Genomic DNA, 24,191 nt, shown 5'->3' on the forward strand with positions numbered 1-24,191 from the left:
CCGCCCCCGGCGCGGGCCTAAGGCCCCGAGGGCGGCGTCGAGAGGGTGTTAGAGTCGTAATGATGGTAATTTATATATTAAAGAATCGACGTTACTTTTAATCGCTTAAACATACTAATATCAATCGTAGTAATTACAAGCATCGTTACGTCCTTATATAAGTCAGCCGTCGCTGCGTTCGATCTCGCCACCTGTTCGCCGTTTACCGATACCACATTTCAACTCCCCTTCCATTCGCTCGCATGATCATTACCCCCTCCATTCATCGCTCTCTCTCTCTCTGGTACATTCGCATCCACTCTCGCACTCTCTCTCTCAGCTAGGCAAGATCACTCCGCCGATAATCGTGTTTTACATCTTAGAAAAATATGCTATATGCCTAAAATAGGATGAAGGCCTGAAGGCAACCGCCGTCCCGTCGATAATTACTCCTTTACTGATAATCGGTGTGCACGTGTGCGCGCGTATCGATCCCCCATACGCGGCGCCACTTCGATCTGGCTGACGCTTCTCTTCCTCGATCTATCATCGTACCCTCCGCTTCCCATTCGCTTCTCCGTGACGGTGATACGTTTCTCGCTTGGGGCAGGAGGGGGGAGAATGTCGAACAAGAATCGTATGATTTCAATAGGTGCGCGCGCGGGCGGCGCTGATCGTGACGGCGCGTGCCGTTTGAATTCGAAAAAAAATGTCGAGCGCGGGAAATACGATCCGCCGCGCTCGGAATGCTAACGGCGAGACCACTCTCTCGACCACTTGCCTCGACATCTGGTATACGTAAGAGAAGAATAAACGAGAAAAGAAAAGAACATAACGGCTCGTGAGAGTAGAAATGATGCGCGGAAAGCGCCGGCAATGTAACTTTAGCATTTATATTAAAACAATACGATTTTTATTCATAACATTTCTTTATACGACGATTACAAAAAGTTGAAAAATCGTGACGACCGATGGGGTCTCACTCTGTACACATAATAATAATATATATATGCATGTGTGTGTGTGTATATATATATATATATTATATTGCCCACAGACATTAATGTTCTTAGTGTTCTGTGAAGTCGCGTCGAATAATTAATTGCGAGTTTTACCCAACCGATAACGTGATGCTCGTATCGCTCGCGGACTAATACAATTTTCGCTATTCTCTTTTAAAATTAAAAAAAAAAAAAAAAACGAACAAAAAAGGACCATCGATAACGTGGCACTGATATATTATGTATAATAAGAACGATTCACTTTATTCTATCATTATAACGAAATCGATACAGAGGACTCTTTGCATTCGATATTTAATCGCTATCGGCTGTCGTACGCAGTTCCAGAAGGACGAAGAATATTTATAAAAAAAAAAGAAGAAAGAAAATAATAATAGAACGCAAGTATTTCGAAGACAGCAAAAAACCTGGTGTTTTTCGTCACTCTCTCTCTCTCTTTTTCTCTCTCTTTATACACTATCTCTTTTTCTCTCTCTCACACACACACACACACACAGGACGCGCACACAGTTTCACTCTCTCTCTCTGCTTGGAAAAAAGAAAAGAATTCGCAGACCCGCAGAGCGGCGACGGCTATCGAGATTCGCGCGTCTCGCAGAGGCGCAAGTGTACGACGGAGGAGAAAGCTTCGCAAATATGATTCCCTTTTATATAGTTAAGAAGCGACGCAAAAAAAAACTCAGTATGATCTACGCAACTTCCTCTCTAACGGGCGCTACCTAACGAGACGCTCGTAGTCGCGCGGAGGCAAAAAGAAAAAGGGCAAAACGGAAACGGGTACTGTTCTCCCCCAAAGTGGTATCGCAACGCGGAAGAAGAAAATGGTTAAGAAACAGACGGAGAAACAATATTATCTCTGCTTTATCCTGCCCTTTCGCTCCTGCTCGAAGGTAATCGATCGAGGGGAGGGGGAGAGGGGGGCTCGCCGATAAGTCGTTCCCTTCGTCGAGGGGCCATTTCTCGTGTCTCTCTTGCTCTTTTCGCGGGGGCTGGCCTTTCCAGACGTTCCCATCGTTCGCATTAGCCTTGCACGTGGTACGAGTGTGTATCATAGCACCAATATTACGTATCGTCATCGTCATCCCAGCTCGCGGCACCGCCCACCACGCGATTTCGTCCAAGAGGGGAGGGGATCGGAGAAAAAAATCCGAGAGAAATTCGGAGCCTCCCTCCCCCTCTTTTCCCTCCAACGAAGATCGCAGGGGGGGGGGATGAACCAGAGAACGCGGGGGATATTCCTCTCTCTTTCTTACTCTCACACATTGTCCTTTCGCGGAGACCTCGGCGTAAATAACGATTTGCAATAATAGTTTGAAACATAGTTTTTAATGAGGAATAATGCTGGTTATATTCACGTGAAATTGGACATAAACACACAGTACTACTTATATTTCATTGCATTATCTTTATGAATCAAGTAGACTAATATACTTAATTAATTATTTAGACTAATCGTTAAACCTAGGATTGTGATCACCCATCAACGTCAGCCACTACCTAAGCAACATTCCCTTTTTTTTCCATTTTTCTCGGTTTTTTATGTCGTTTTCTCTCTCTCTCTCTCTTTCTCTCTTTCACTTTCTCTCTCACTCTCTCCTCTCTCTCTCGCTCACTCACCATCATCTTTGATACACGAACGAAACAGAAATATATAATATGTACGTATGCATGTATATAAAATTTCTCTCATCATTTTTCCTCGGCCCCGGAAACACGGAACTCCCGGCGAGACGTCCTGGACAGACCGACGACCGCGACAAGAATTCTTTTAACTGTGGGTACTTTCTCTCTCTTCTTTTTTTGGAAAAAAAAAAATAATAATAGAAACAAACTTCGTACGCGAATTTTGCCGTTTAAGTAAATTAATAAACATAGTATAGAATAATAATAAACCGTAATAATCGTAGATAATAATAGGTAATAGTGTGTAGTAGTAAGCTGGCAGCAGCGGTTAGAACCAAATTGTATTCTTCGATTAAAACTCTCGCTAATGATGTGACAATCTGACATGGCACTGGCATCCAATTTCTCGAAGCATTCGTACACGCGGCACGCACTCGAAATTTCTTTAGTTATTTCCTAGTATCTCTACCCCTCTCCCTGGAAATTTCGCCGATCCTCCCGCTTATACATCTCGTGTAGAAACCAATTTTTTCCTTCTCATTCTCTCTCTCTCTCTCTCTTCCCCCACCCCGTCACCCCCTTCATATTGTCTCTCTCACTCTTTCCCTAGCATACACACACGCGGGCGCTCTCGTTCTCTCCCACAATCTCTCTCTCCCTCTCGCGCGCATTATAACACTTCCCCCCGCCCCCTCATCTTCCTTTCGCTCCATGATCATCTCGCATTCAACCGTTTCGCCCCCTCGACGTGCAATCAGCTGCCAGATAATTTATCTCGTTTTTCTCCGTTTTTTTTTTATATTCTGTTTTGTTTATATAGTTATATAACCATTTTCCCAACGACTACGCACTAAATAGTTCAAATTTTTTGCACTTTTTCACCAACAACAACCGGATTGTTGCGCCGAATCTCTTGAGCGCCCATTTCTCTGTAATCGAACTTGCAGTCGTGCTTGTCACTGTATCGATGCACAGAGCAGAACAGTCCTCCACAACGGCACTCGAATCCTGCAACAGGGCAATCGCCCGGGGGTCGAAAAATAAGGGATCGAGAGATTTGGAGGGGGCGCTCGATTTCTCGTGCCTCCACTTACCGGTCAAACCGACTTTTTTGCGACACACTGCGCAACGATTTTTCTTCTTCTTGGATTCTTTGTCAGTCTCTTTGCCATCGAAGCAGTCGTCGGCGTCCCCGCTACTCACAGAACCTTCTGCTACTGCTCCGCTGCTCGCGCCGACTTCGCTCTCCTGATCTTCCCTGTTTATCTGCGGCAACGGAAACGCGTTAATGTGCTTCTTTGAACAAGGTAACTTATGCCTGGTTTACTTCTAAATAAAAGGAGGATCGCGTTAAGGATGTATCGGACCTACAATCTCAGACAAAAGTATATGAAATTTAATTTAGTGAATCTAGATGTAAGGAACTCGAACGACAGTTGGAGTCCTATTTTTACTCGTAGAGAGGGATTTTTCACTTTACAAATGCTTTTTCAACTTTTGGCAGTGAAAATCCCCTGAATTCACAATTCTCTCAAGTTATAATTTATTTCTTTAAAACGGTGTAGTGAAAACAATTGAAACTCGGCAGATATTTTAATCTATCCATATACTATATGTACAAAAAATTTGAAAACATTGGTACTATTTCTTCAACATTTTTTCAGCGGTTTTATCCGTCAAGATCATCGCTTTCCATAAAAGTACGTGTACAATCAGTGAAGATTAAAATCGTTATAACTCGGCAACCGTTTAGTGAATTTGTTTAAATTTTTTCGAGCACATCAGGAAGATTAAAAAGAACAATCTCACAAAGAGTGACCCAGAAAATAGCCTCTTTTTGGTCCCACGATTTTGGAACTGAATTTTATGCGAAATGATACCTCATGGTGAGACACCAATCACACGAAATTTTCAAGTTGAGGTGACAATTAGTTTCTGAGATATGGGAGGTCAAAGAAGTGAAAATTCGTTTTGAAATTTGACCACCCCCCACTTTAGAGATACCAATTAAATTTAAGTTTAAATCCTTTTTTTCTGGAGGGTAAACAGGCTTCTAGATTTACTTAAATATAATTGATTCCTCTAAAGTGGGGGTGGTCAAATTTCAAAACGAATTTCTTCGAATCTTCACTTCTTTGACCTTCTGTATCTCAGAAACTACTTGTCACATCATCTTGAAAATTTGTTGCGAATGATGTCTCATCGTAAGGCATCATTTGGCCGAAAATTCCGTTCCGAAATCGTGGGACCAAAACGAGGCTTTAAAGGCCTCATTTCTGGGTCGCTCTTTGCATCAACGTGGTACCATTTTGAAGATAGGTCCGACACATCCTCAAGCGGAGCTTACTTCTTTGGGGTTGGGCAGATCTGTCGTTGGTTGAGGTATAGTAGGAATGGTAGGTTGGGCTGTAGTTCCTGTGGCTGCTGGACTCCCGAAGCCGCTCTGCAACGTGCCAGCGTTACCAGAGACGGCCTGCGACGTCTGTACAGTGGCAGCCGACACAGGTGGTTGCTGCTTCTTTTTCAGGTTTTCTTTGTAGCAAAGGGAGCAAAGGCCGTCCGTGGCTGGCGAACCATAGAATCCGCAGCCGCTGCGGCACAAAGCTTGCATAGGATTAGATTCCCGCTCCATCTTCCCCCGGTAGAACTTCGTCGATTAACCAAGCCCCTCGCGGTTTACTCCGCTCGCAATCGCTCGAGAGTTACCGAGCAGTTGCAGTCAACTAAACAGGGGATAACTAAGCGTCTCTTGCCACAGCTTGCTCTCCGGTTGCTCCTCCACGACTGCGTGTCACCATATATTCACCTATCGAAACCAGGCAACCTTTAGTACAGGCCCTTGCGGGGACGAAACGACGAGTTCTGCTCGCAAAGATTACAACGCCCAGTTAACACACTGCGGACCGTACACGCCTATCCGGCCCACCCTCGATACTGCTGTACTTACTTCTTTCTCTTCTTCATTAAAAGACACCGGACGGAACCGAGCGCGAGACGACCCACGATCCGCCCCGAAACCTAAGGACCGACGAATCCACCTCTGAGATCTCGCAGGCTACCTCCGGCGACGGTCCGCAGTGTGTTAAGCTTGAAACGAAACTTTGTAATTACATTCAGGGAACTGTATCCGCAAAACCAAGGAACACAGCGCACGTAACATAAACTGCCCCGAGATACGTTAACGATACCCCATCGACTAAGACAAAGCTTTCGTTGTTATTACAGCTCCTCCAAGGCGCTGCCGAACCGGCTGCGCACGTACCCTACGAAACTACACGTGCGCTTTATATCTTCCTGCGATCGTCGGAGGAGCGTTTCGAAGCGCACGAAGGACTCCGAGGATTCCACGCCGACTCTCAGAAGATAGAAAATACAAAGCCGGACAGGCGAACTTCCATGACGAGCACTCCGCTCGCGCACAGCGACGCGTGGCACGGAGTTAGGAGTCGTCGGCGTTAGCGGCGACGATGGTCACCTCTCGAAGGAGCTGCTCCGGGGACAGGTGGGAGCTCGGGGGGAATCGGGCGCCGGAGGAGGTTACCGAAGAGAATACAGAGGGTTGGGGGAGGGGGAGAGAGGGGGGTTCGTCGGGAAGTTGGGACAGGGTTAGCGACGGGCCTCCCGCAACGGGGTCCCGATGGCAGAGGAGGCGTGATCGGGAAACGTGATATTACTCACTTTCCAACACGCAGTCGTGTCGCAACCAACGCACAACATGGAGTGAGAATTGGTTCGAGGCATTTAAGTGGTGCGCCTCGTATCCTTATCGCGACGTTGGACGACGTGCCATCGGCAGTCGCGCAGCCGTCGCACGGCGAGGGTCTCCCCTTCGGGCTCGTTCCGCGTAAATCACCCCGCGATTCACTCCGGGCCGCCTAAATGCGCGCGTTCGCTTTGTCTCTCGGTGCTCTCCGCGGGCAAAGCTAAAACGAAACGTTACCAAATAGCTCTCCCTTTCTCTCGCCTCTCACACACACACACACGCGCGCATTCTCTCTCTCTCTCTCTCTCTCCCCCTCTCCTCCTTTATCTTTCCCTATCTCTCCGTCCCTCTTTGTGTGCGACTTCGCGCTCGAGCGCTCGATATTACTTCAATCCCGAGGAACCAGCAAGGACGGAAGAGAAACAACGATAACGACGACGACGGCCGAGTGTTTTCATGATGGCGATCCACCGTGAGGACGTGCCAGACCTTTGGGCGGACGTGCAACCGCGGCGAGGTTAGGACGCGAGTCGGACCTGCCTTCCTTCGAATGCGGGCTGGCTTGCTTTGTATTCGGGCCCTGGTTTACTACGGGGGGAAATAGCAGTGCTGTTTTAATTATCATTACTTAAGTCAAAGTGCTGTATTTAATGGCTCGCTGTTCGGGTAATCGAATGGTCGATAGGATCGTCCGGGAATAGAGGATTGACACGGATTTCTATGTAACGCGCTAATAATGCTCGAGCGGGGTGCGTTACATGACGATATGGTTTCGCCGCGGTTGATAAATGAACCGCCAGATGCCGCGGCGCGGCACCTCGCCGCTGCGTAAATGTAATAAGACCAGGCGCTACATGCTGTTTGATGCATGCCGACAGGCGAAATGAAAGGATGGAAAAAAGGCCACTTTCTTTGTTCCCTGGACTTTTCTTTTCTCTGTTGGGCGCGTTGACGCGCGCCGAGGAACGCCTCCGCACGCGCGGTTTACGACCCATGGAAATGCCCGGCCTCGGAATTTCGTCGCATCGAAAGCCACCCTTTCGTTCTCATGAAAACAAGCGTTTAGCAACCTTAGCCGAATCCGCGCTCTCTCGTAACCTTCCAAGCGTTGTAATTCCATTTAAAAAAAAATACGTATCCCAGGTTTCTAAAGCTTAAGACGCGTTTCCACTTTCACTGGCGGCGAGAATTTTACTTTAAAATCGTAAAGAGATCCTTCACCCGAGGAGCACAGCCGAATGGATTTCAATTTAATTTCTAAAGGAATAGAAATTTATTTTAAAAAAAACTTTTATTTATCCGACACCGCTGCGAGGAAGCTTTCACCCACGGAATCTTTGGCGGCGGGTGTTCGAACCTGTTGCTTTGGGCGGTTTTAAACGAGACGCGTGAGAAGAGAACGAAGGGGGTAATTAATAATATCCATGTTTCATGGAGATGCGTCATAGTGAAAGGGCTAAAGACAGCGAGGAACGGGATTTAAATCCGTTAGGTGTTATATACTGACGTCACTGAGGCAATCGAGAGCCAAACCGAGCTAAAATCAGTGGCGGGACGTTTGCGGAAAAAGGAAAACGAATGACGTAGAGAAATTCCCTTTTTAGCCGCAGAGGCAGACTTAAAACGCGAAGCACGACAACCGTAGCGAATTTCCACTTCTGCACCACGTGACACAGCGTCACTGTATTAGCCGCGATAAATCCATTTCTGTCCATTAAATCTCTAAATCTTTAAATTTACCGACCGCTGGTAACGGCGACCCAGTAACGCACGTGTTGAAACCAGCATTGGGAAGGCTACAAAATACGATTGTTTCGACATAGTTGCATTTCGTTACGTCTCTAGCGATGCTTTTTGCCGTTGTTATCGATCTAGTGAATTAAAGGCGCTTGGAAACCGACTTGGAATAGTAGAAAGCAGCAAAATGCCACTGTGCCCGTGCGTGGAAGCCGGAAGCATCCAGTGACGATTGTTTTTTCTGTTATCGTGCAACGGTAAATTGGAAGTAAACGCTGGAAATGCGCGTTCGAAGGGACGTGGAAACCTGATTCGTTATTGACGTACAATTACGAACGCACTTGAGCTCTAATATTAGTCGCTCGATGAATTGCGATCATGCAATAAACATCTAACCGACAGCTAGGCGTGTATCGAAATTAACAATGCAACCACGTGACGTAAGAAATATTCGCCATTGCGGTATAAATAACGTTTATCTGCAATTGCGTAATTTTCTGCAGATAACAGAAATTTTAGCCATCCACGGCTCACGGGGATCCAGCTAATGCGCGCAATAAATAAACACGCGGGCTTGGCGAAGGGCAGAAGCTCGAAGGAGTCCGAAGCTCTCGACTTCGCGGAGAGACGAAAAAAAAAAAGGCACGCGAAGTGCAATCGTGCGCCTGAAACACGAAGGATCCTCGAGACTCAGGGTTATCAACTTGTTTAACGTATCCGCGATTAACGTACACACACGCGTGACGAATGACCCACAAAGTTTCACTTCCGTAAGCAACGCGATAACAAATTTATCTGAAGTTTTCGAACGTTCTCGCACTTCTCGATCATCTTATCGTTCCCGTCGCGACTTCCTCCCGCGATCCTCTAAAATCATTCCGAAACACGATGCCGATCAGGTGTCATGGAAACTCAACCTAACCGTCAACGATCCTCGGCGAAAAAATCGTATTCCAAAACGTGCTTCTGGTGGACCTCTCGGGACGTCATTGGCTGCCACGGGGCACGCTTCGCGGGAATTACGAAATTCTGTCCAATAAGCTATTTATAGGGCTGCAAGCGTAAAACACTATTTCCATTGCGGCGGCATGGAAAGTTATTCGTCGCGGCGCGCGTGGCCAGCGAACAATGGCAAACGATAGCTGGGATATTCGGTGAAAAGTAAAAGGTTATAACTGACCGTTTCAATTCGCTCGGATAAACCGAGCAGGCACGCTCGTCCGCGGAAAGTAACTAGAACTAAGCTCGAGGACGAAAGGCACTGGATTTACCGCTCGATCTCCATAAAGACGAATCGTCGACCTCGGGAGACGTGCCACCCTAACATGATTGTCTGCGCATTTGACTCATTCCGGATAACAATGAGGCGCTCGCGCTTTCCGCTTACTTATCTGGCCGGCTTTTGTTTGTAATAGGGAAACACTGCTGCTCCGTCGGTGTGCGCGGTGGCCAAAGTTTTTACTTTCTCGCAGCTGTGTGTGACACCACGAACAATGAGGCATCTAGTTGTCGCTACTCGAGAGACGACCACCTATGGTTAAGCTAGTGAAACTATCGTTTACATGAAACGATACAGCTCGGCGGATACGAACGCGTGTGCACAAGTGCGCGCATTACCATGGGAGGGGGGGGGGGGGGGGGAACGTTTCTGACGCAAGATCGCCGAATTCTAAGTACCGAGGATTACGAAGTGGAATAATATCGATTCCTTTTGTGATTAGAATACGGGCACGGGAATTTCTATGCTAGCTTTATTTTGGGAACTCTGTTACTTAGAATGGAATTGACGGAGCGCGTCATAAAAACGAGCCTTGTCATTTTTTCCAGGAGAGTAAAAAATAGGATCTTTCATTTTTGTTAGATTTCGATTTTTTTGTTTGAAATATTTATCGTGTTAGGCGATATTGGGGAGGGTGTTGTTTGTAATTGTATCGCAAGAGGACTGTATCCAATTAAATCTTAGACTTGTGTGACTCGTGACATTTGACGAGGGTCGTTTTTGTTATGAGCCTCTAAATTGTAAATCGAAGCGAGAAGTATTGGGAATATACCAGGAATTGATCCTCGAAATTGTATGTTTCGTGAAAATGCGACACGAAGAAACACGAAATATGATTTACGCGTGACCTTGACTTTGATCGCGACGCGGCTGTGTCGCAGAATTGAGAATCGACGATGTGCGGATTATTAGAAACGGCCGCGGAGTATTGACGACGAGAAGCTAACCTCAAAAGCGGGCATTCGGAGGGATCGTAACGATAAATAGTCCTTGGAAGCAATTACGTTAATGAACGTACAAAAATTCATGTACAATTTGTTTTCTTCGCGCTCGAATTTCACAATCGTCGCCACGATAACGCGCACGCGCAATCGTCGCGGAATCTAACGGGCGAGATTGTGAAACGATTGACTTTGAAACATAGTACTAGCTATATAACGGGTGGAACCGAATATCTCGTTTATCTCATAACAATGAAAAATCCTTTCGTCGGTATAAATTCGCCAATCCGAGGGGCTCAAATTCGTAAGCCAGCGAGAAGAGGTTGGAACAGTCATCGCCGATAATTAACTATGACCACTTTCCCTAGACACTATTCCCCCACAGTTGACTCATCCACGTGCCAGCGATAAGGAAACGTGACGGGCACTATTCCCGATTTAAAATCACGTCCATTACAGAACAGCCGACCCCGTGTCATTCAAGCCTAGCATCCTACAACTCCGCTATAGAAATCCACTCTATTATGCTACACGAACGAAGCCACTGCGGATCTCATTGAAAATGCAGCGGAAAGGATTTCAGCGCGACTTTGCGCGCGAACGCGATCGCGCACACGCGCGCCATTCGCGGCGAGAGAAATTCCTCGGGAGCGATATCAGAGCGATTCTCTCGCTGGTAATTCAGACATGCAGCCATTTTACGGCATCGCTAGTAGCGGAAGAAAGAGAGGTGTGGCTGGTTCTAATCTACACCAACGCCAGGCGTCAACCTGCTAATCATTTCTATCGCGAGCGGACCCTCTGGGCGCGCACACGTGAAACCTGTTAGTTTTTATACAGGGCGAGTCACGTAACATGGCCATCCCGAATGGCTTCTAAACTATGAAAATTAAAAAGGTAGCGAATTTTTCGTAAGAAAGTATCAGGCTCTAGTTGCCCTAAACCTAATGATTATAACAGGCGTATGGACATCGCTTTTGGCACCTAATTACTTAGAGTAATTAGTGAGACCATTTCTGCAAATATCTTGCTAATCATTAGTTTTGGGATAAATAAAGCTTAATACTTTCATACAGAAAATTCACTGCGTTTTAAATTTTGATTTTGAAATTTTTAAAAATTCAATGTCACCTCGATATTTAAAAAAAAACGGTTCAGCGTTATATAGTTCTTTTGATATCTATATAAAGTACTTTTTCGAGGAACGTATAGTTTAGAAGTTCTCGAGGTGGACACGTCACGTGACTCGCCCTGTATAGCCCGCGAAGAGCGGCGGGGAGGGTTACTACGAGTTAGCCTGGCGTCGTTAGCGAGCAGTCCAGCCGCCATAGCCCGAAATCCCCATTGAAATGAGCCACCGATGAAATCATTAAGCCACATCTGTCCTATCTAAGCTCGATTCCAAAGCCTCGTCGACGTGCCACCTACTTCGCCAACTCACGCCTCCTCTGCCTATCGAGGGACTGCGTTCGACTGAGCAAACGCGACACAGAAAGGAATAACCTAGGCGAGCCTAGCCAGAATCTAGCAATGGGTTCGAGCGGAGGACAAATGTTCCCACCGTCACGTGGAGACGGTACTAAAATACTAGAACGAATGGCAAACCTTGCGGAGCGTTTGGAAGGTGGTAGACGTTACGATTACATTTGAAACTATCAGCTGAAACTTCTGCTGCGTACTGCGCGTTGCTGAGAAGATGGCCGGCGGGACGGCACGGCGGGAAGGGGGTTACTCAGAGCGTCGACCAATAATAGACAATGTAAATCAAACCCACATTTCCTCCGCGTGCCATCTTCTCAGCAACGCGCACTTGTCACGTCGAATCCTCGCGATCCACCAAGATTCTCCACCGAGTGAGAAGCGAGCAATACAGGCTGATCCAAGAGTCTCTTCCAATGTAACAGTGGATCATAAACGAATGCGGGCACTCTCACGTGAAACACTAGTATCCCTGCCATCTCCATCTCCCTTTGAAATGCGAAAAACTCTGGTAAGACACTGATGGATGAACATCCAGTTTCCCACTCGATTCGTTCGTTCACTTTCCACGAAAACAAACACGCTGGGCGACTGAACACCGTTTCGAACAAACACGCGAGTACTTTAGGGACACCCTGTAGAGCGCCCATCACTAGCCCAGGGAGCACTAAACGAAGGGCCAGAAGGGAGGGGATTTAAGAAGACCAGTGCGGATGCGGGTGCACGGAAGGGGGCACGAAAGGTTGGGGGAGGGAGGGATAAACGCATAAGTGTGCATTTGCGCTTGAATCGTATCGGCGCTGCCGTCGTGCGGGCACGGGGCACACACGCACGCAGTGAAACAGCACGAAGAAACGGGACGGAGCCATCGGGGGATAGACATGGCTTCCATCCTTGAGAAGTGGGTACGCACTTGGCCAGGGAATTGCGTCGCTCCTTCCCTTTGTCCCTGTTGCCCGACGGCCCGGGCGCCACGGCACGCCCGGGCGTCGTTTCCGTCGGTGGGAAAAACGGAGGCGGGCAAGGAGAGAAGGGAACGGCGGCGAGAGGGAAGAACGGGACAAAGAGGCGGCCTCCAGGGTGTCCCCCCTCTGGGCCGAGGAGGCTCTGGCAGGGCCCGAGCCACCGTTCCGAGGGACATGGGAAATATCGGGCGTACGGAGCGCGTGCACCGCCCGACCGAAAATAGTCGGCGGAGGAGCGAGGCGGTTAGAGGGATTGCGACACTCACCAAGAGCTGTTGCGGTGTAGCAGGGCGCAATATGTCAGCTGACTTGACGTGTGACCGATCGTAATCCTGCGCCAGTATCCGACATAATTCTCAGCGGAGCATCGGGGCCCGTCCGTTCCTGGATCCCGCTGGATTAACCCGTGGCCCGCACTCTCACAGAACAAAAAAAAACACACAGATCTTCCTTGTCGGCTGCCTGGCGAACCGAGTACCTCGCGCGAAACTTCCGATAACGAGGTAGGCGACCAAAGCTGCGGGCACGGGAACAAATACTGCCGATGACTGGTGTAAAGTTAGATCTCTTACCCTCCCCCACTCCGCACGCGTAGCGCCACGAGCCAGGGTCGAGGCAAGATGGAAAGGGAGCCGTGTGCGCGATTCGAGACGTTAAAAGTACTTCTCTCCCGGCGGCAGCACCGTCGCGGTGGTCAGCGTCGCTTCATGAAAGCGGATAGTCAGCGGCGCGGCGAGGCGCAGCTGGCCCTACAATGGTTCTTGTTATGAATTTAATTACTGTCGTGTTTAATTGGGTGTAGAAAATTGTATGCGAAAGATTGTGGGATGAATTGAATATTGTAGTTCGAATGAGATGCAAATTAATAAAGTATGTTAAGAGGAATTAATGATATGTTTACTGCTACAATGGAAATAGACGTACCGAAGAATTAATTAGCCCCGACGTTAATTCATAGGAATACGTAAGGGCGAGTTTCCATCGTTCACAAACCGCTGGCGATTGTGGTGCAAATTTATTATATTAGAATAAAGTCACTACCAGAACAATTTAACCAGTTAACCCTTGCCTAGAGGATGCAGTATGATTTCTTCCCGAAGAAATAAATACTTTCGAAGTATACTATCTAATGTAAAAGCTTACTTTCGGATGTGCAGCGTTCACTACACGCTAAATTACACTGTTCAAAAATTAATAACTCAAATCACACGATCCCCGTTTAATTTTGCGCTCAATCATCCTACCTAAAGGCTGATTCCCAACGAATCACATCTGAACTTACATGAGGATCCGCCATCCGCACTCTATTACAGGTTCCTACATTATTCATTTGTTTTTAATCAGCTTGAACTTAAAGGAAGCGATTAGCCGTTACACAACAAAGTAAATGCACTGGTTTAATAATCCATCAATCGGTAATCGATGCCTTGAAAAAAGTCACAACACGATTAACACGCAATGCAAAGTACCCCCGCTGCATTTACATCGGTGCACGTTATGTTTGCCGCTGAAATTGGTTAGCTTGCCCGTTTAAATGCCAGTGAACGGTCCCGTTTACGCGCCCGACTAACGTAAATCGTTTCCACAGGCATAGAACGATCGCGTTACTTATTTCCACGATCTTAAGGCGCATTTCAAAAGTCGCTGGTACGATGCTTTAAGAAACGCGAGACATAAGAAGGCTTCGGACCAAAGGGTTGGAACTGACCACACGCACAGAGTAGCCAGGAAAGATGAACACTCCACAGTCGAATAAAAAGAAGGGCAGGAGTAGAGTGGGTATCAGCAACGAGAGCGGTAGTCCCTCGAATGCCGAGATACTGAATTCACAGGAAACATCGAAATTTGTTTTGGTACGGGATCGTAAATTACAAGGCAGAGCTGAATAGTTGCCTGCAATTTTCTGCTTCGATTTTAAGGTGAACCCAATCGGCGAGGATACGAACAAGACGTTTAGGATCGGGATCACGGATTTGGTACCTATCATCTCTTTAGAGGGAAACGGCTTCGACGAGAAGAATGCGGAGAAGAAAGGACATACCTTGTCGGCGGAGAAAGACAAGGAGGAGAAGAATGTTCTGATTGGCTTACCCGTTGCCATGGTGAAGGAGATCGATGGGTACGAGAAGCAGCTGGGAGAAGCCGAGTCTCTTCCGAACTCGTATATTAGATTCATGGAGCGCAGTGGCGAGGAACTCGATGGTACGCAATGCTGCCTTTTAGCAGCAGTTGTTGAAGTGGGATGACGACTTAAATCGCGTTTATATTGGGCCACTTTTGGTCTGGACTGAATTTGAGCAAAAAAAATTGGGATGTACACTGATTTTCCGGAATTTTTTGTGGAATATCCACTGTATATTTCTTTACAACTATTCGCTTGGTTTAAAAGTACATATGTGGAGGATCTTTCGGTAATTTTATTATAGAAAAAACATTGGAAAATAAACGAATAACAGCCATTCTCGCGGAAGCTGTTTTCACGAAGCCACTGTGCGGTGAGCACGATTTCTCTGAGCCGGATCATCTGAAATTCGAAATTCAAAAAGATTCTGTTAATATATGGTTGTATTCAGCAGATGAACGAAGGATTTTTCAAAAAGTTGATTTTTGACAAAATGGTTTCTCGATGTCTGAATTGTTCGTTTTTCGTTACTTAAAAATAGAGGGTCTGTTAAAATAAAAAATCCCTCGTTCATTTACTAGTCTTTGGTATATAAAAGAAGTCTGCGAAAGTTTAGGCCAATTGATACAGCGGTTTCCGAAATATCTTGCTCACCGATACCAAAACAGCTTCCGCGAGAATGGCTGTTATTCCTTCATTTTGTAATGTTTTTTTTATAATAAAATTACTGAGAGTTGCTGCATACATGTGCTTTTAAAATAAGCGAATAGGTGTAAAAAGAATATACAGTAGATATTCCACAAAAAAATTCCCGAAAATCGCGTTCTCTTTCGAAAGCTGACTATGCATCATCCCTTAAATGGTGCTAAAATAATTGCTTCTTCAGGAGAAGTGGAGTACGATCTGGACGAAGAGGACACCGCTTGGCTGTCGATAGTAAACGAGAGACGCCTAGCTTCCGGCCTCACTCCGCCCCTAGAGGCCGACACGTTCGAGTTATTAATGGACAGACTGGAGAAAGAATCCTACTTCCAGCAGCAAAGTAACGGCGGCGGCGGAGTGGCGGCCGACGAGGACGCGGTTTGCTGCATCTGCATGGACGGAGAGTGCCAAAACAGTAACGCGATACTGTTCTGCGACATGTGCAACCTGGCGGTCCACCAGGATTGCTACGGCGTGCCGTACATTCCCGAAGGGCAATGGTTGTGCAGGAGGTGTTTACAGAGCCCCTCCCGAGCGGTCGATTGCGTTCTATGCCCGAACAGGGGCGGCGCCTTCAAGCAAACCGATCGGCCAGCCACGTGGGCACACGTGGTGTGCGCTCTGTGGATACCGGAAGTAAGATTCGCTAACACTGTCTTTCTGGAGCCCATAGATAGTATCGAAAGTATCCCAGCTGCGCGTTGGAGACTCACCTGCTGTGTGTGTAAGCGTAGAGGATCGGGCGCCTGCATTCAGTGCCACAAAAGCAACTGCTACGCCGCGTTTCACGTGACCTGCGCGCAACAGGCCGGCCTCTGCATGCGTATGAGGACGGTGCAACCTGCGAACGGGGAGCCGATGTTGGTACAAAAGACAGCTTACTGCGAAGCGCACACGCCCCCCGATTACCAACCCTCCACTAATCCTGCTGACGCGAGAAGGAGAGCGATCGCTAATAAAAAGAGCTCTTCCGCGCCCGTTATTTCTATTCCGACCATACCGCCGGAGCGCATCAAAGAGATTGCCAGGTAATTTACGCGCTGTCGCGAAGTTCGATCGTGCGAGGAATTTAACGTCTTCTTTTATTTATATCAGCTTAGCGGAGGGGTTGCCGAAGAAGAGCCAGCTGATACAGCGCCTTATAGCGTACTGGACCCTGAAACGCCAATACAGGAATGGCGTTCCTCTTCTTCGCAGGCTCCAAAGCTCGCATCCGCAGTCCAGACCGCCCCCGCTCGGCGGTGAACACTCCTCGCCGCCACCGGACAGCGAGCTACGCGGGGAGCTGTATCGCCAGCTTAAGTACTGGCAGTGCCTGCGCCAAGATCTAGAACGCGCGCGGTTGCTGTGCGAATTAGTGCGCAAGCGCGAGAAATTGAAGAAAGAATTGTTTAAAGTGTAAGACCTTGTAGAAATTAAATGCCACTCGACTATTACAGAGGTTTTAATAAGCGCCCGAGTTTAACAGGGATCTAATGTCGCAGGAAAGAGAAGTGCCTGTGGTTCGAATTACGCCCGCTGGAGAGCATCCTTCGCTCTCTGCTGGAAGCGATTAAGGCGAAGGATGTGAACGACGTGTTCGGGCAGCCGGTGAATACCAAGGAGGTTCCGGATTACTTGGAAATCGTCACGCACCCCATGGACCTTTCTACGATGCAGGTATTCACTCTCGCTTAGAAATTACTGGTGTATCGATCTCTCGGGAAATCAGACCATGCTTCTCGGGAATTTACGAGAAATTCAAGAAAATTTCACGAAAACACAAGGAAACTTTAACTAATCGTTCGTTCCCCTGCAATTTGCACAAAACTTGTATAAATGAAGAAGCGAATATTGAATGTAATTGATTTTAATTTAATAGAAAACTTGTGCAACGCGAAACATTACATTTTTGTTTTAAAATAGTGTTTTAATCTATTTGTTTTCTTTTTTTTTGTGATAAAATCTGTAGCTGTAGAAAAATTTCTTTCGTTTCGAGTGGGGGTTGGTGTGATCGTATGTAGCACATCCAAAAGTTATGGTAAATTTGGTGTCCTTCTTCCAATGGACTGAAAAATATGAAATTCCTTCGTTAGTCCGGAATTTATCTTCTACCAGATGTTCTTTAAATGTTGCTCTTTTAAGTGCAAAAAGTTCTGTGAAAATATATGCTTCCGCTGTTAAAAAAAAAATTCACAAACATTCGCCTCTTTTCGGCCTCCTGACTAGGTATAACCCATTACTGGTAATTCTTCATTTCGAGGATTCGTAAGTTTTTCAGTACTTTCAGGAGAATCATGGTTACTGTTATATTTCCCGAAAAGTCTAGCCACTTAGAATTTGTTTTGCCGTTTTAAACATTACCATTTCAGAATATTTGAATCTTTTAACTTTTAAAATGATAGAATTTATAGTTGAAAAAATAGTTGTTGGAAAGAGCGATTTTTTTTTTATTTAAATTCGCCAAACTTTAAAATTTTAATATTAAGGTCTAAAAATGTATAGAAATATTGGCAATGTATAAGAATGCGTGACCACGAAGGGTTAAGAGCACCTTCACCAGTGAATAATGTCGAATCTTCTCTACTGAGATTTTCTATTGCAATTCATATAAGTTCTAATGTTACTAATAAGATATATTATAAATCGTAGATGTGTTTACACGCTCGCGATTTCCTAGACTTAAGTTCCTCGAGAAATAAGAAATAAGCAATTATAAAATTTCTGGAGAAGAAACACTCACCCCTTTGCGTTACAAACATTAGGGCAAAATGGAAAGGCAGGAGTACGACACAATCGGCTCATTCGAGGCAGACTTTAACCTGATGGTGAGCAATTGCCTGGCTTACAATCGCAAGGACACGATGTTCTATCGAGCTGGAACGAAGATGAAGGAGCAAGGCAGTGCTTTAATAGAGCAAGCGCGCAAGGACCACCCCGACCTGGACCCTGTGCCCGAGTCCGAGCAGACAGGGTCCAAGTCCAGGAAAAGGGATCGAACCAACAGAAGTCGCGGAGAAGTGGAATTGCAATCTGGAGAGAAGGAAGTAGGTGGCGGAGGGGTGAACAGGAGGACGGCTGTTCTGTTCACTCGGAAAGCCAGGGCTCGCGCTAGCAGGAGCAACCAGATGTTCGCTATGGAGGACGATAGGAAGAAACAGAGCGACAGTTTCAAAGTATACAGGTGCGCTTCCTTCCCGAGTATCTTTACGTTCCCGTAGGATTTCTAAGTATCACTGAGATTCGCAGGAGTGGAACAATGGACAGCGACGTAGGGGAAGGCGAGAGTCAGTCGTCGAGCTGCAGCAGCTGCTCGACGAGTAGATCCACCACTCCCGACGTGGAGGAGGAGAAGCAGAAGCAAGAGGCTGACGAGGCGAAGAAAGAGATGGAGACCAAGCAAGCTAGCAATGGTCTAGAGGCTCTGCAGCTTGTGTGGGCCAAGTGTCGCGGTTACCCCTGGTACCCAGCCTTGATAATAGACCCTAGCACGCCTAGAGGCACCGTGCACAAGGGTGTACCGATACCAGCTCCGCCGGACGACGTACTGGCACTCGCAGTCAATTACAAGGAACCAGTATTTCTCGTTCTCTTCTTCGATACCAAACGAACATGGTAATTCCCCGTTCCCCGTAGCGCAATTACACCCTTTCGGACCCGCAACGACGAAACACCCTTCGTTGTTCTTGCTCGCTGGTCTCAGGCCCCGCGTAAATATTCAGCTGGCAAATAACATGGAATATTCTTCTCCTTAGCATTTAAAGGGTTGCGCGCGGTTGTTACAGGCAATGGCTGCCAGGCGAAAAGCTGGAGAAGCTTGGAGTCTCCCAGGAGCTGGACGAAGCTAAATTGATCGAGTCTCGGAAGCCGGCGGACAGGAAGGCGGTGAAGAAGGCGTACCAAGAGGCACTGCATTATCGCAAGCAGACTCATAATACGACACTGAACGCTGGGTCATCTAGTTAATTTTAAAACATTCCCATCAGACATCGCTCGTAGCTTTAAGAGTTTTGTAAGTATGTAAAAATGGTTTCAACGTAAAACTGTAACTTATGGACTTATACTTAAGTCGCGCTTTTCTAGAATTCTATTTATAATGTTTTTTAAACGATGAATGAAATAAAATTGGAAAATCATTGTTTATATGTGTTGTCTGGTTTTCTGAAGAGGAGCCAACGCTCGCTACGTACTTCGTGCGACGTTGTCTTATTGTGTAGCAGATCGGCAGTCTCTTTCTATCTTCAAGCGCAACTGTGTCTCTCTCACTGGGAATTTCTATGGGAAGGACAGTGGAAATCCTGGAAGTTCTTCTCGAAGAGGAAAGCGATGTATACCCGACGAGGACAACGAATACGCTAGGATACAGCTAAGTACTTACAAGGTGAGTATCCCGGGTGTCCACCTCCGATTGCTTTGGTTTTTCGATATGTTTTAGAGGACCGAAAAGTAAGAAATGCCTGTCTTTCTATTTTTGCCCATTTGTAGGTTTAGGGGGTGAAATCACCCCTCAATAGGGGGTAAACTACCGAAGAGGTGGTTCACCTCTCATTGTCAGCAGCGATGGGAGGTCATAAAACTACTGTGTGTCATCCTAAAATAATTTATGTTTTTTTTAAAGAAATTGATGATTTTTTTTACACGTTTCAAGTCTCTGAAATGCGCAGTTAAACGATTACGGGTAGTTTACCCCCTAGTAACGGTGACTGATGACAAGAACATATATCAAGTTTTATTCAACACAACTTTGCACCCCTTATGAAATTTGAGGGGTGCTTTCACCCCCTAAATATGAAAACGGGCCGCTATAAAAAACACGTATATCTTATTTTTCGGTTCTCTAAAACATATCCAAAAAGCAAAGCACTCGGAGGCGGACACCTGGGAACCTCTCCTTGTTAGTCAAATAATATCGCGTGTTAGTGCCCCTGGCGTGCCTTCTTCTGAAAATCAAATAGCTCTCGTTGCAATTGGCCAAAACGCTTCGTGTATCATCAAAAATATGTATATATATTTTCTATGCTCTTTCTCAGTTTATACAAAGGTAGTAAAAGATGATTCGAGAAGCCATTTCCTGAGTAAAAGTGTATGCGTTTGTCTCGATGCCTGGGTCCGTGCCATTTCTCAATTCATGTTCAGATTCTTCTCCACGTACTCGCTGAGTTCCTTCGCATACATGTCCAGTCTCTGCGTCATCTGAAATTTGAAAGCCAGCGTACAGAAGCAGTGCAAGAAGAAGCGCATTAAATCAGTATCGAAGGGAGGAACTAACTCTCAGGCACCAGAAGTCCTTTATCTGGCGACACAAGTTCAGGTCGATTTCGCAGACAAGCAGTCCGTCTTTGCAGCGGCTCAAGCCAGGAGTCCTAGCTCCATCGGGAGCAGTGATGTAACTGGATCCATAGAAGTGGCCGAAGTCGTGATGGGCCGGGGCGCCGTCTCCCGATGTAAACTCATTGGGGAACACTTCGGTTCCGACACGATTAATGGCGCAGGTGTAGTAGCTGTTCGCAATGGCTGCGCACCTCGCCTCGATGGACCATAATGGCTCGGATGTGTGGCTAGTGGTCGCTGATGGGTTGAACACGATCTAAACACGCACGACTCGTGTCAGACTCGAGCTAGACGCTCCCTGATTCCTATAAGTAATTTTACCTCAGCGCCATTCAGGCCGAACATCATCCAGTTCTGCGGATGATGGCGCCCGTAGCAGACATTAATAGCGATGCGACCGAAGCACGTGTCGAAGACTGGGTGCCCAGTGTTTCCTTCCATGTAGTACGTGGACTCGTTGAAGTCGCCCACGCGAGGAATGTGGTTCTTCCTGTGCTTCCCCATCACGATTCCATCGTTACCGACCACCACTGACGTGTTCCACATGGTGTCTCCGTTCTCGCTGTCTCTCTCCAAGATGGGGCAAATAATGACCATGTTGTGCTGCTGGGCCAACTCGCGTATGAGCGATACCGTCGGCCCGGTCTTAGCATCCTCGGCGAATTCGCACCAGGGGTACTTCTCTCTCGTGCAGAAGGCGAATGGCATAGCTGTAAAGCGGTCGAGTGTTTTTCTTAATGTAAAGCTTTAGGGAACTCTGAGTCAAAAGAAATCCCGACGCACGAACTCGCGTGTTTTGAAAGGGGCCAAATATTTAATTCTGAATTCTTAGAAGTTCCTCATATATATATTCGTGCGTTCGCAAATTGGTGAAACATCCGATCGGTGAAATGCATTTTTCCTATGAAAAATAAAGCAGACCGATTTGAAGAAAATTTCAAGGCGGATGTCTTTTCGGAATGGGAATTCCCATGCTCTGATTAAAGAGATAGAGCCATTATCTCCGCCGATTTGGTTCTGCTTTAAGCGTAAGACGCAGAAGAATCTTATCTAATCATTTTTCAGCTTTCCACGATTAATAACAGACGAATACGTCTGAGACCGTATGAGTTGCAGAACTGTCTGTATATGTACGAAATATTATCTGTGTAGCGTACTTCATTTATAGCTGTGTACGCGTGGCATTGAACCAGCACGCGTCACGAATCAAATTGCTTTTTAGCGAGAACGAGACGTCGAGCAGAGAAGCAGACAAAGCGCCTTGTGCACACTAGGGTGACCCTTATTTTCAACCTGCGATTTATTTTGCTCTCACCCCCTAATATGGTTCCATTTCATAAAAAAAATAGTCCCTGAAAAAGATTATTGCAATGGGACAACAGGAAATGGTGCCGATCAGGCCTTAAAGTTTAGAATTCATCAATGCTTTGAATTTGAAGAATTTCTCAAAAATGGTAAGTCCTATCGAATTTTTGTTGAAATAATGTTAAAAGAGCATACAATTTTCTACAATTAATGTATATATAATTTTTTCGTGCTTCCAACCAGTTTTTAGATAATAGCGTTTGAATGTAGAGAGGTCCGCGCCGCGCGGGTACAGGTGGGACGCGCGAAGCGCCGACCTCTCTATCTTCAAACGCTATTATCTCAAAAATGGTTGGAACCACGAAAAAATTATGTATACAGTAATTGTAGAAAATTGCATGCTCTCTCAATATTATTTGAACAAAATTTCGATAGAGCTTACCATTTTTGAGAAATTCTTCAAATTCAAATTGATGAATTCTAAACTTTAAGGCCTGGTCGGCTCCCTTTCCTATTGTCCGATACCAATAATATTTTTCAGGGACTCTTTTTTATGAAATGGAACCATATTAGGGAGTGAGAACAAAGAAGTACAAAAAAATAATTTGGACACGTATAAATAAGGGCCACCGTAGTGTACACTCATATGTACCCCAAGCTTCTTGGAGGCAGAGTACGTTAACTTCGCAGGAAGCAGCATGCTCGATATATTTCTGGATCTTCACGTGAAGCGCCTCCCTTTGTTTCTGCAGCGGCTCGGTCGTGGGCAGCTCTATCATGTGCTGAATCAACCCAACTCGAACAATTCGCGGCGGGCGCAACTGCTCCGTGACCCCTCCGCCCAAAACATAACCTTGCACATCGAACTCCTTGGTCCCGTTCCACTCTGGGAGCTCCAAAGCCCTGCCAACAAATTACAAATAAAGAGAGACACGAAGAGAAAAGTTTATAAACAATTAAATAATTATTATTAATTTCTTCGATTCGCATCGCCAAAATGCGCGACGGCGTTTATATTCCTTCCTCGCAATTTAAAAACAGCAAAAACCAAAGCTACTCTCTCTCAAAATACTCGAAAACATTCCGACGAATCCTAACCTCTATTTAACGAAACACCCCGTATGCGGGACGGTGCGCAGCGGTTCCTTGCACGCGAAAGGAAGCGTATTTATAGAGTAATTTTCCAACGCGAAATATTTCGGTGAAAAACACATATTTTTGCGCGTTGCGTTCTAAATCTAAAAATATTCGGCGTAAAATTACTTCGGGGGGCCGCTGACACCGGCGCTGCGCGCTGTCGCGCCGCAGCTAAGTGCGAAGTGCTGCGGCGCACAGGCGTCGAGCAGTGTCCTCCCGCGTCACTGTTCATCAGCGAGCGGTTGTTGTGCCAATTGGTGCCAGTGAAACGCGAATGAAACGAGCGAGCAACGAATAATAAAACTTACTCCAATTCACGGCCGTATATGAGGCGCTTGGCTTCGGCCAGCTCCTTCTCCGGCAGGTTGTTCTCCAGGATATCCTCGAGGGTTTGGTTGAACATGGTGGCTTTCTTCATTCCGCTAGCGAGATAGACAGAGAGGTTCCTGATGCTGTAAGAGTTGCTGTGCTCTTGGCCGCTGCGCGTCGTAGACTCGGGAAGATCGCTAGCAGCCACGGATTTTATTGAATATATATAGGTACGACAGGCGTAAACGTGTGCTAGGTCGACGCTTCTTAATCTACAGCTGAAAAATACACTTTCGTAGGATTAATTTGTGTTTACCGTTAATCGAGCCTGATAAATCTTGCCGAAACTTTCGTATCTGTAATGCAGTGAAATTTGTACTAAACGAGACAGATACCCGAGTATTTTTAAGTAGCCATACGTGGTTTATAATTTATAATCACCGAACTCTTTGGCAACGGAGCACCTTATCTCGGCGAATGTTGAAAATGTTGTTTGCCGATGTGCAGGCAACCTAATCAATCGAATGGAAATAAATTTATTCGAGGCACACCGGAGTCGTGTAATTTGTGTTATGTAG

The 24,191-nt window shown here is 46.4% G+C and overlaps 3 protein-coding genes across 5 annotated transcripts; 1 reads left to right on the forward strand and 2 right to left on the reverse strand.

Moving 5' to 3' along the window:
• Positions 1-2,782: 2,782 nt before the first annotated feature.
• Drn (zinc finger AN1-type doctor no) lies at positions 2,783-13,314 on the reverse strand. 3 transcript variants are annotated; one of them, XM_076827934.1, is made up of 4 exons: positions 12,995-13,314; positions 4,972-5,430; positions 3,719-3,890; positions 2,783-3,632 (listed from the first exon to the last, which is right to left on the reverse strand). In XM_076827934.1, exons 2-4 carry the CDS (start codon positions 5,254-5,256, stop codon positions 3,484-3,486), a joined length of 606 nt encoding a protein of 201 aa, XP_076684049.1. In that variant the 5' UTR covers positions 5,257-5,430; positions 12,995-13,314; the 3' UTR covers positions 2,783-3,483. The 3 variants fall into 3 exon arrangements, with proteins under 3 accessions (XP_076684049.1, XP_076684050.1, XP_076684051.1); XM_076827935.1 differs by lacking the exon at positions 12,995-13,314 and adding an exon at positions 6,303-6,547; XM_076827936.1 differs by lacking the exon at positions 12,995-13,314 and adding an exon at positions 5,572-5,711.
• A 786-nt stretch (positions 13,315-14,100) lies between these two features.
• Positions 14,101-19,674, forward strand: Br140 (bromodomain-containing protein 140). The gene is made up of 9 exons (XM_076827925.1): positions 14,101-14,244; positions 14,317-14,581; positions 14,648-14,930; positions 15,737-16,580; positions 16,648-16,950; positions 17,037-17,211; positions 18,297-18,715; positions 18,781-19,146; positions 19,317-19,674. The coding sequence occupies exons 2-9, from the start codon at positions 14,462-14,464 to the stop codon at positions 19,495-19,497; spliced, it is 2,691 nt and encodes an 896-aa protein (XP_076684040.1). The 5' UTR covers positions 14,101-14,244; positions 14,317-14,461; the 3' UTR covers positions 19,498-19,674.
• An 843-nt stretch (positions 19,675-20,517) lies between these two features.
• Positions 20,518-24,018, reverse strand: Pyd3 (beta-ureidopropionase pyd3). Its single transcript, XM_076827927.1, has 5 exons — positions 23,613-24,018; positions 22,820-23,070; positions 21,184-21,572; positions 20,801-21,118; positions 20,518-20,724 (listed from the first exon to the last, which is right to left on the reverse strand). The coding sequence occupies exons 1-5, from the start codon at positions 23,720-23,722 to the stop codon at positions 20,653-20,655; spliced, it is 1,140 nt and encodes a 379-aa protein (XP_076684042.1). The 5' UTR covers positions 23,723-24,018; the 3' UTR covers positions 20,518-20,652.
• Between the last annotated feature and the right edge of the window lie 173 nt (positions 24,019-24,191).

The sequence above is a fragment of the Andrena cerasifolii genome, chromosome 15 (genome assembly GCF_050908995.1).
Source record: "Andrena cerasifolii isolate SP2316 chromosome 15, iyAndCera1_principal, whole genome shotgun sequence".
NCBI classification, from domain to species: domain Eukaryota; kingdom Metazoa; phylum Arthropoda; class Insecta; order Hymenoptera; family Andrenidae; genus Andrena; species Andrena cerasifolii.

Bases quoted from the DNA above. Each gene is read 5' to 3' on its own strand.
- Drn (XM_076827934.1), bottom strand. From the start codon at position 5,256: ATGGAGCGGGAATCTAATCCTATGCAAGCTTTGTGCCGCAGCGGCTGC. The intron at 3,891-4,971 runs GTAAGCTCCGCT...CCGTTGCCGCAG, and splicing joins ATCTGCCCAACCCCAAAGAA to ATAAACAGGGAAGATCAGGA. The intron at 3,633-3,718 runs GTAAGTGGAGGC...GCCCTGTTGCAG, and splicing joins CAAAAAAGTCGGTTTGACCG to GATTCGAGTGCCGTTGTGGA.
- Br140 (XM_076827925.1), top strand. From the start codon at position 14,462: ATGAACACTCCACAGTCGAATAAAAAGAAGGGCAGGAGTAGAGTGGGT. The intron at 17,212-18,296 runs GTATTCACTCTC...TACAAACATTAG, and splicing joins TGGACCTTTCTACGATGCAG to GGCAAAATGGAAAGGCAGGA. The intron at 19,147-19,316 runs GTAATTCCCCGT...CGGTTGTTACAG, and splicing joins TTCGATACCAAACGAACATG to GCAATGGCTGCCAGGCGAAA.
- Pyd3 (XM_076827927.1), bottom strand. From the start codon at position 23,722: ATGAAGAAAGCCACCATGTTCAACCAAACCCTCGAGGATATCCTGGAG. The intron at 21,573-22,819 runs GTACATATGAGT...ACCGCTTTACAG, and splicing joins CTGCCTCCAAGAAGCTTGGG to CTATGCCATTCGCCTTCTGC. The intron at 21,119-21,183 runs GTAAAATTACTT...GTGCGTGTTTAG, and splicing joins TCGGCCTGAATGGCGCTGAG to ATCGTGTTCAACCCATCAGC.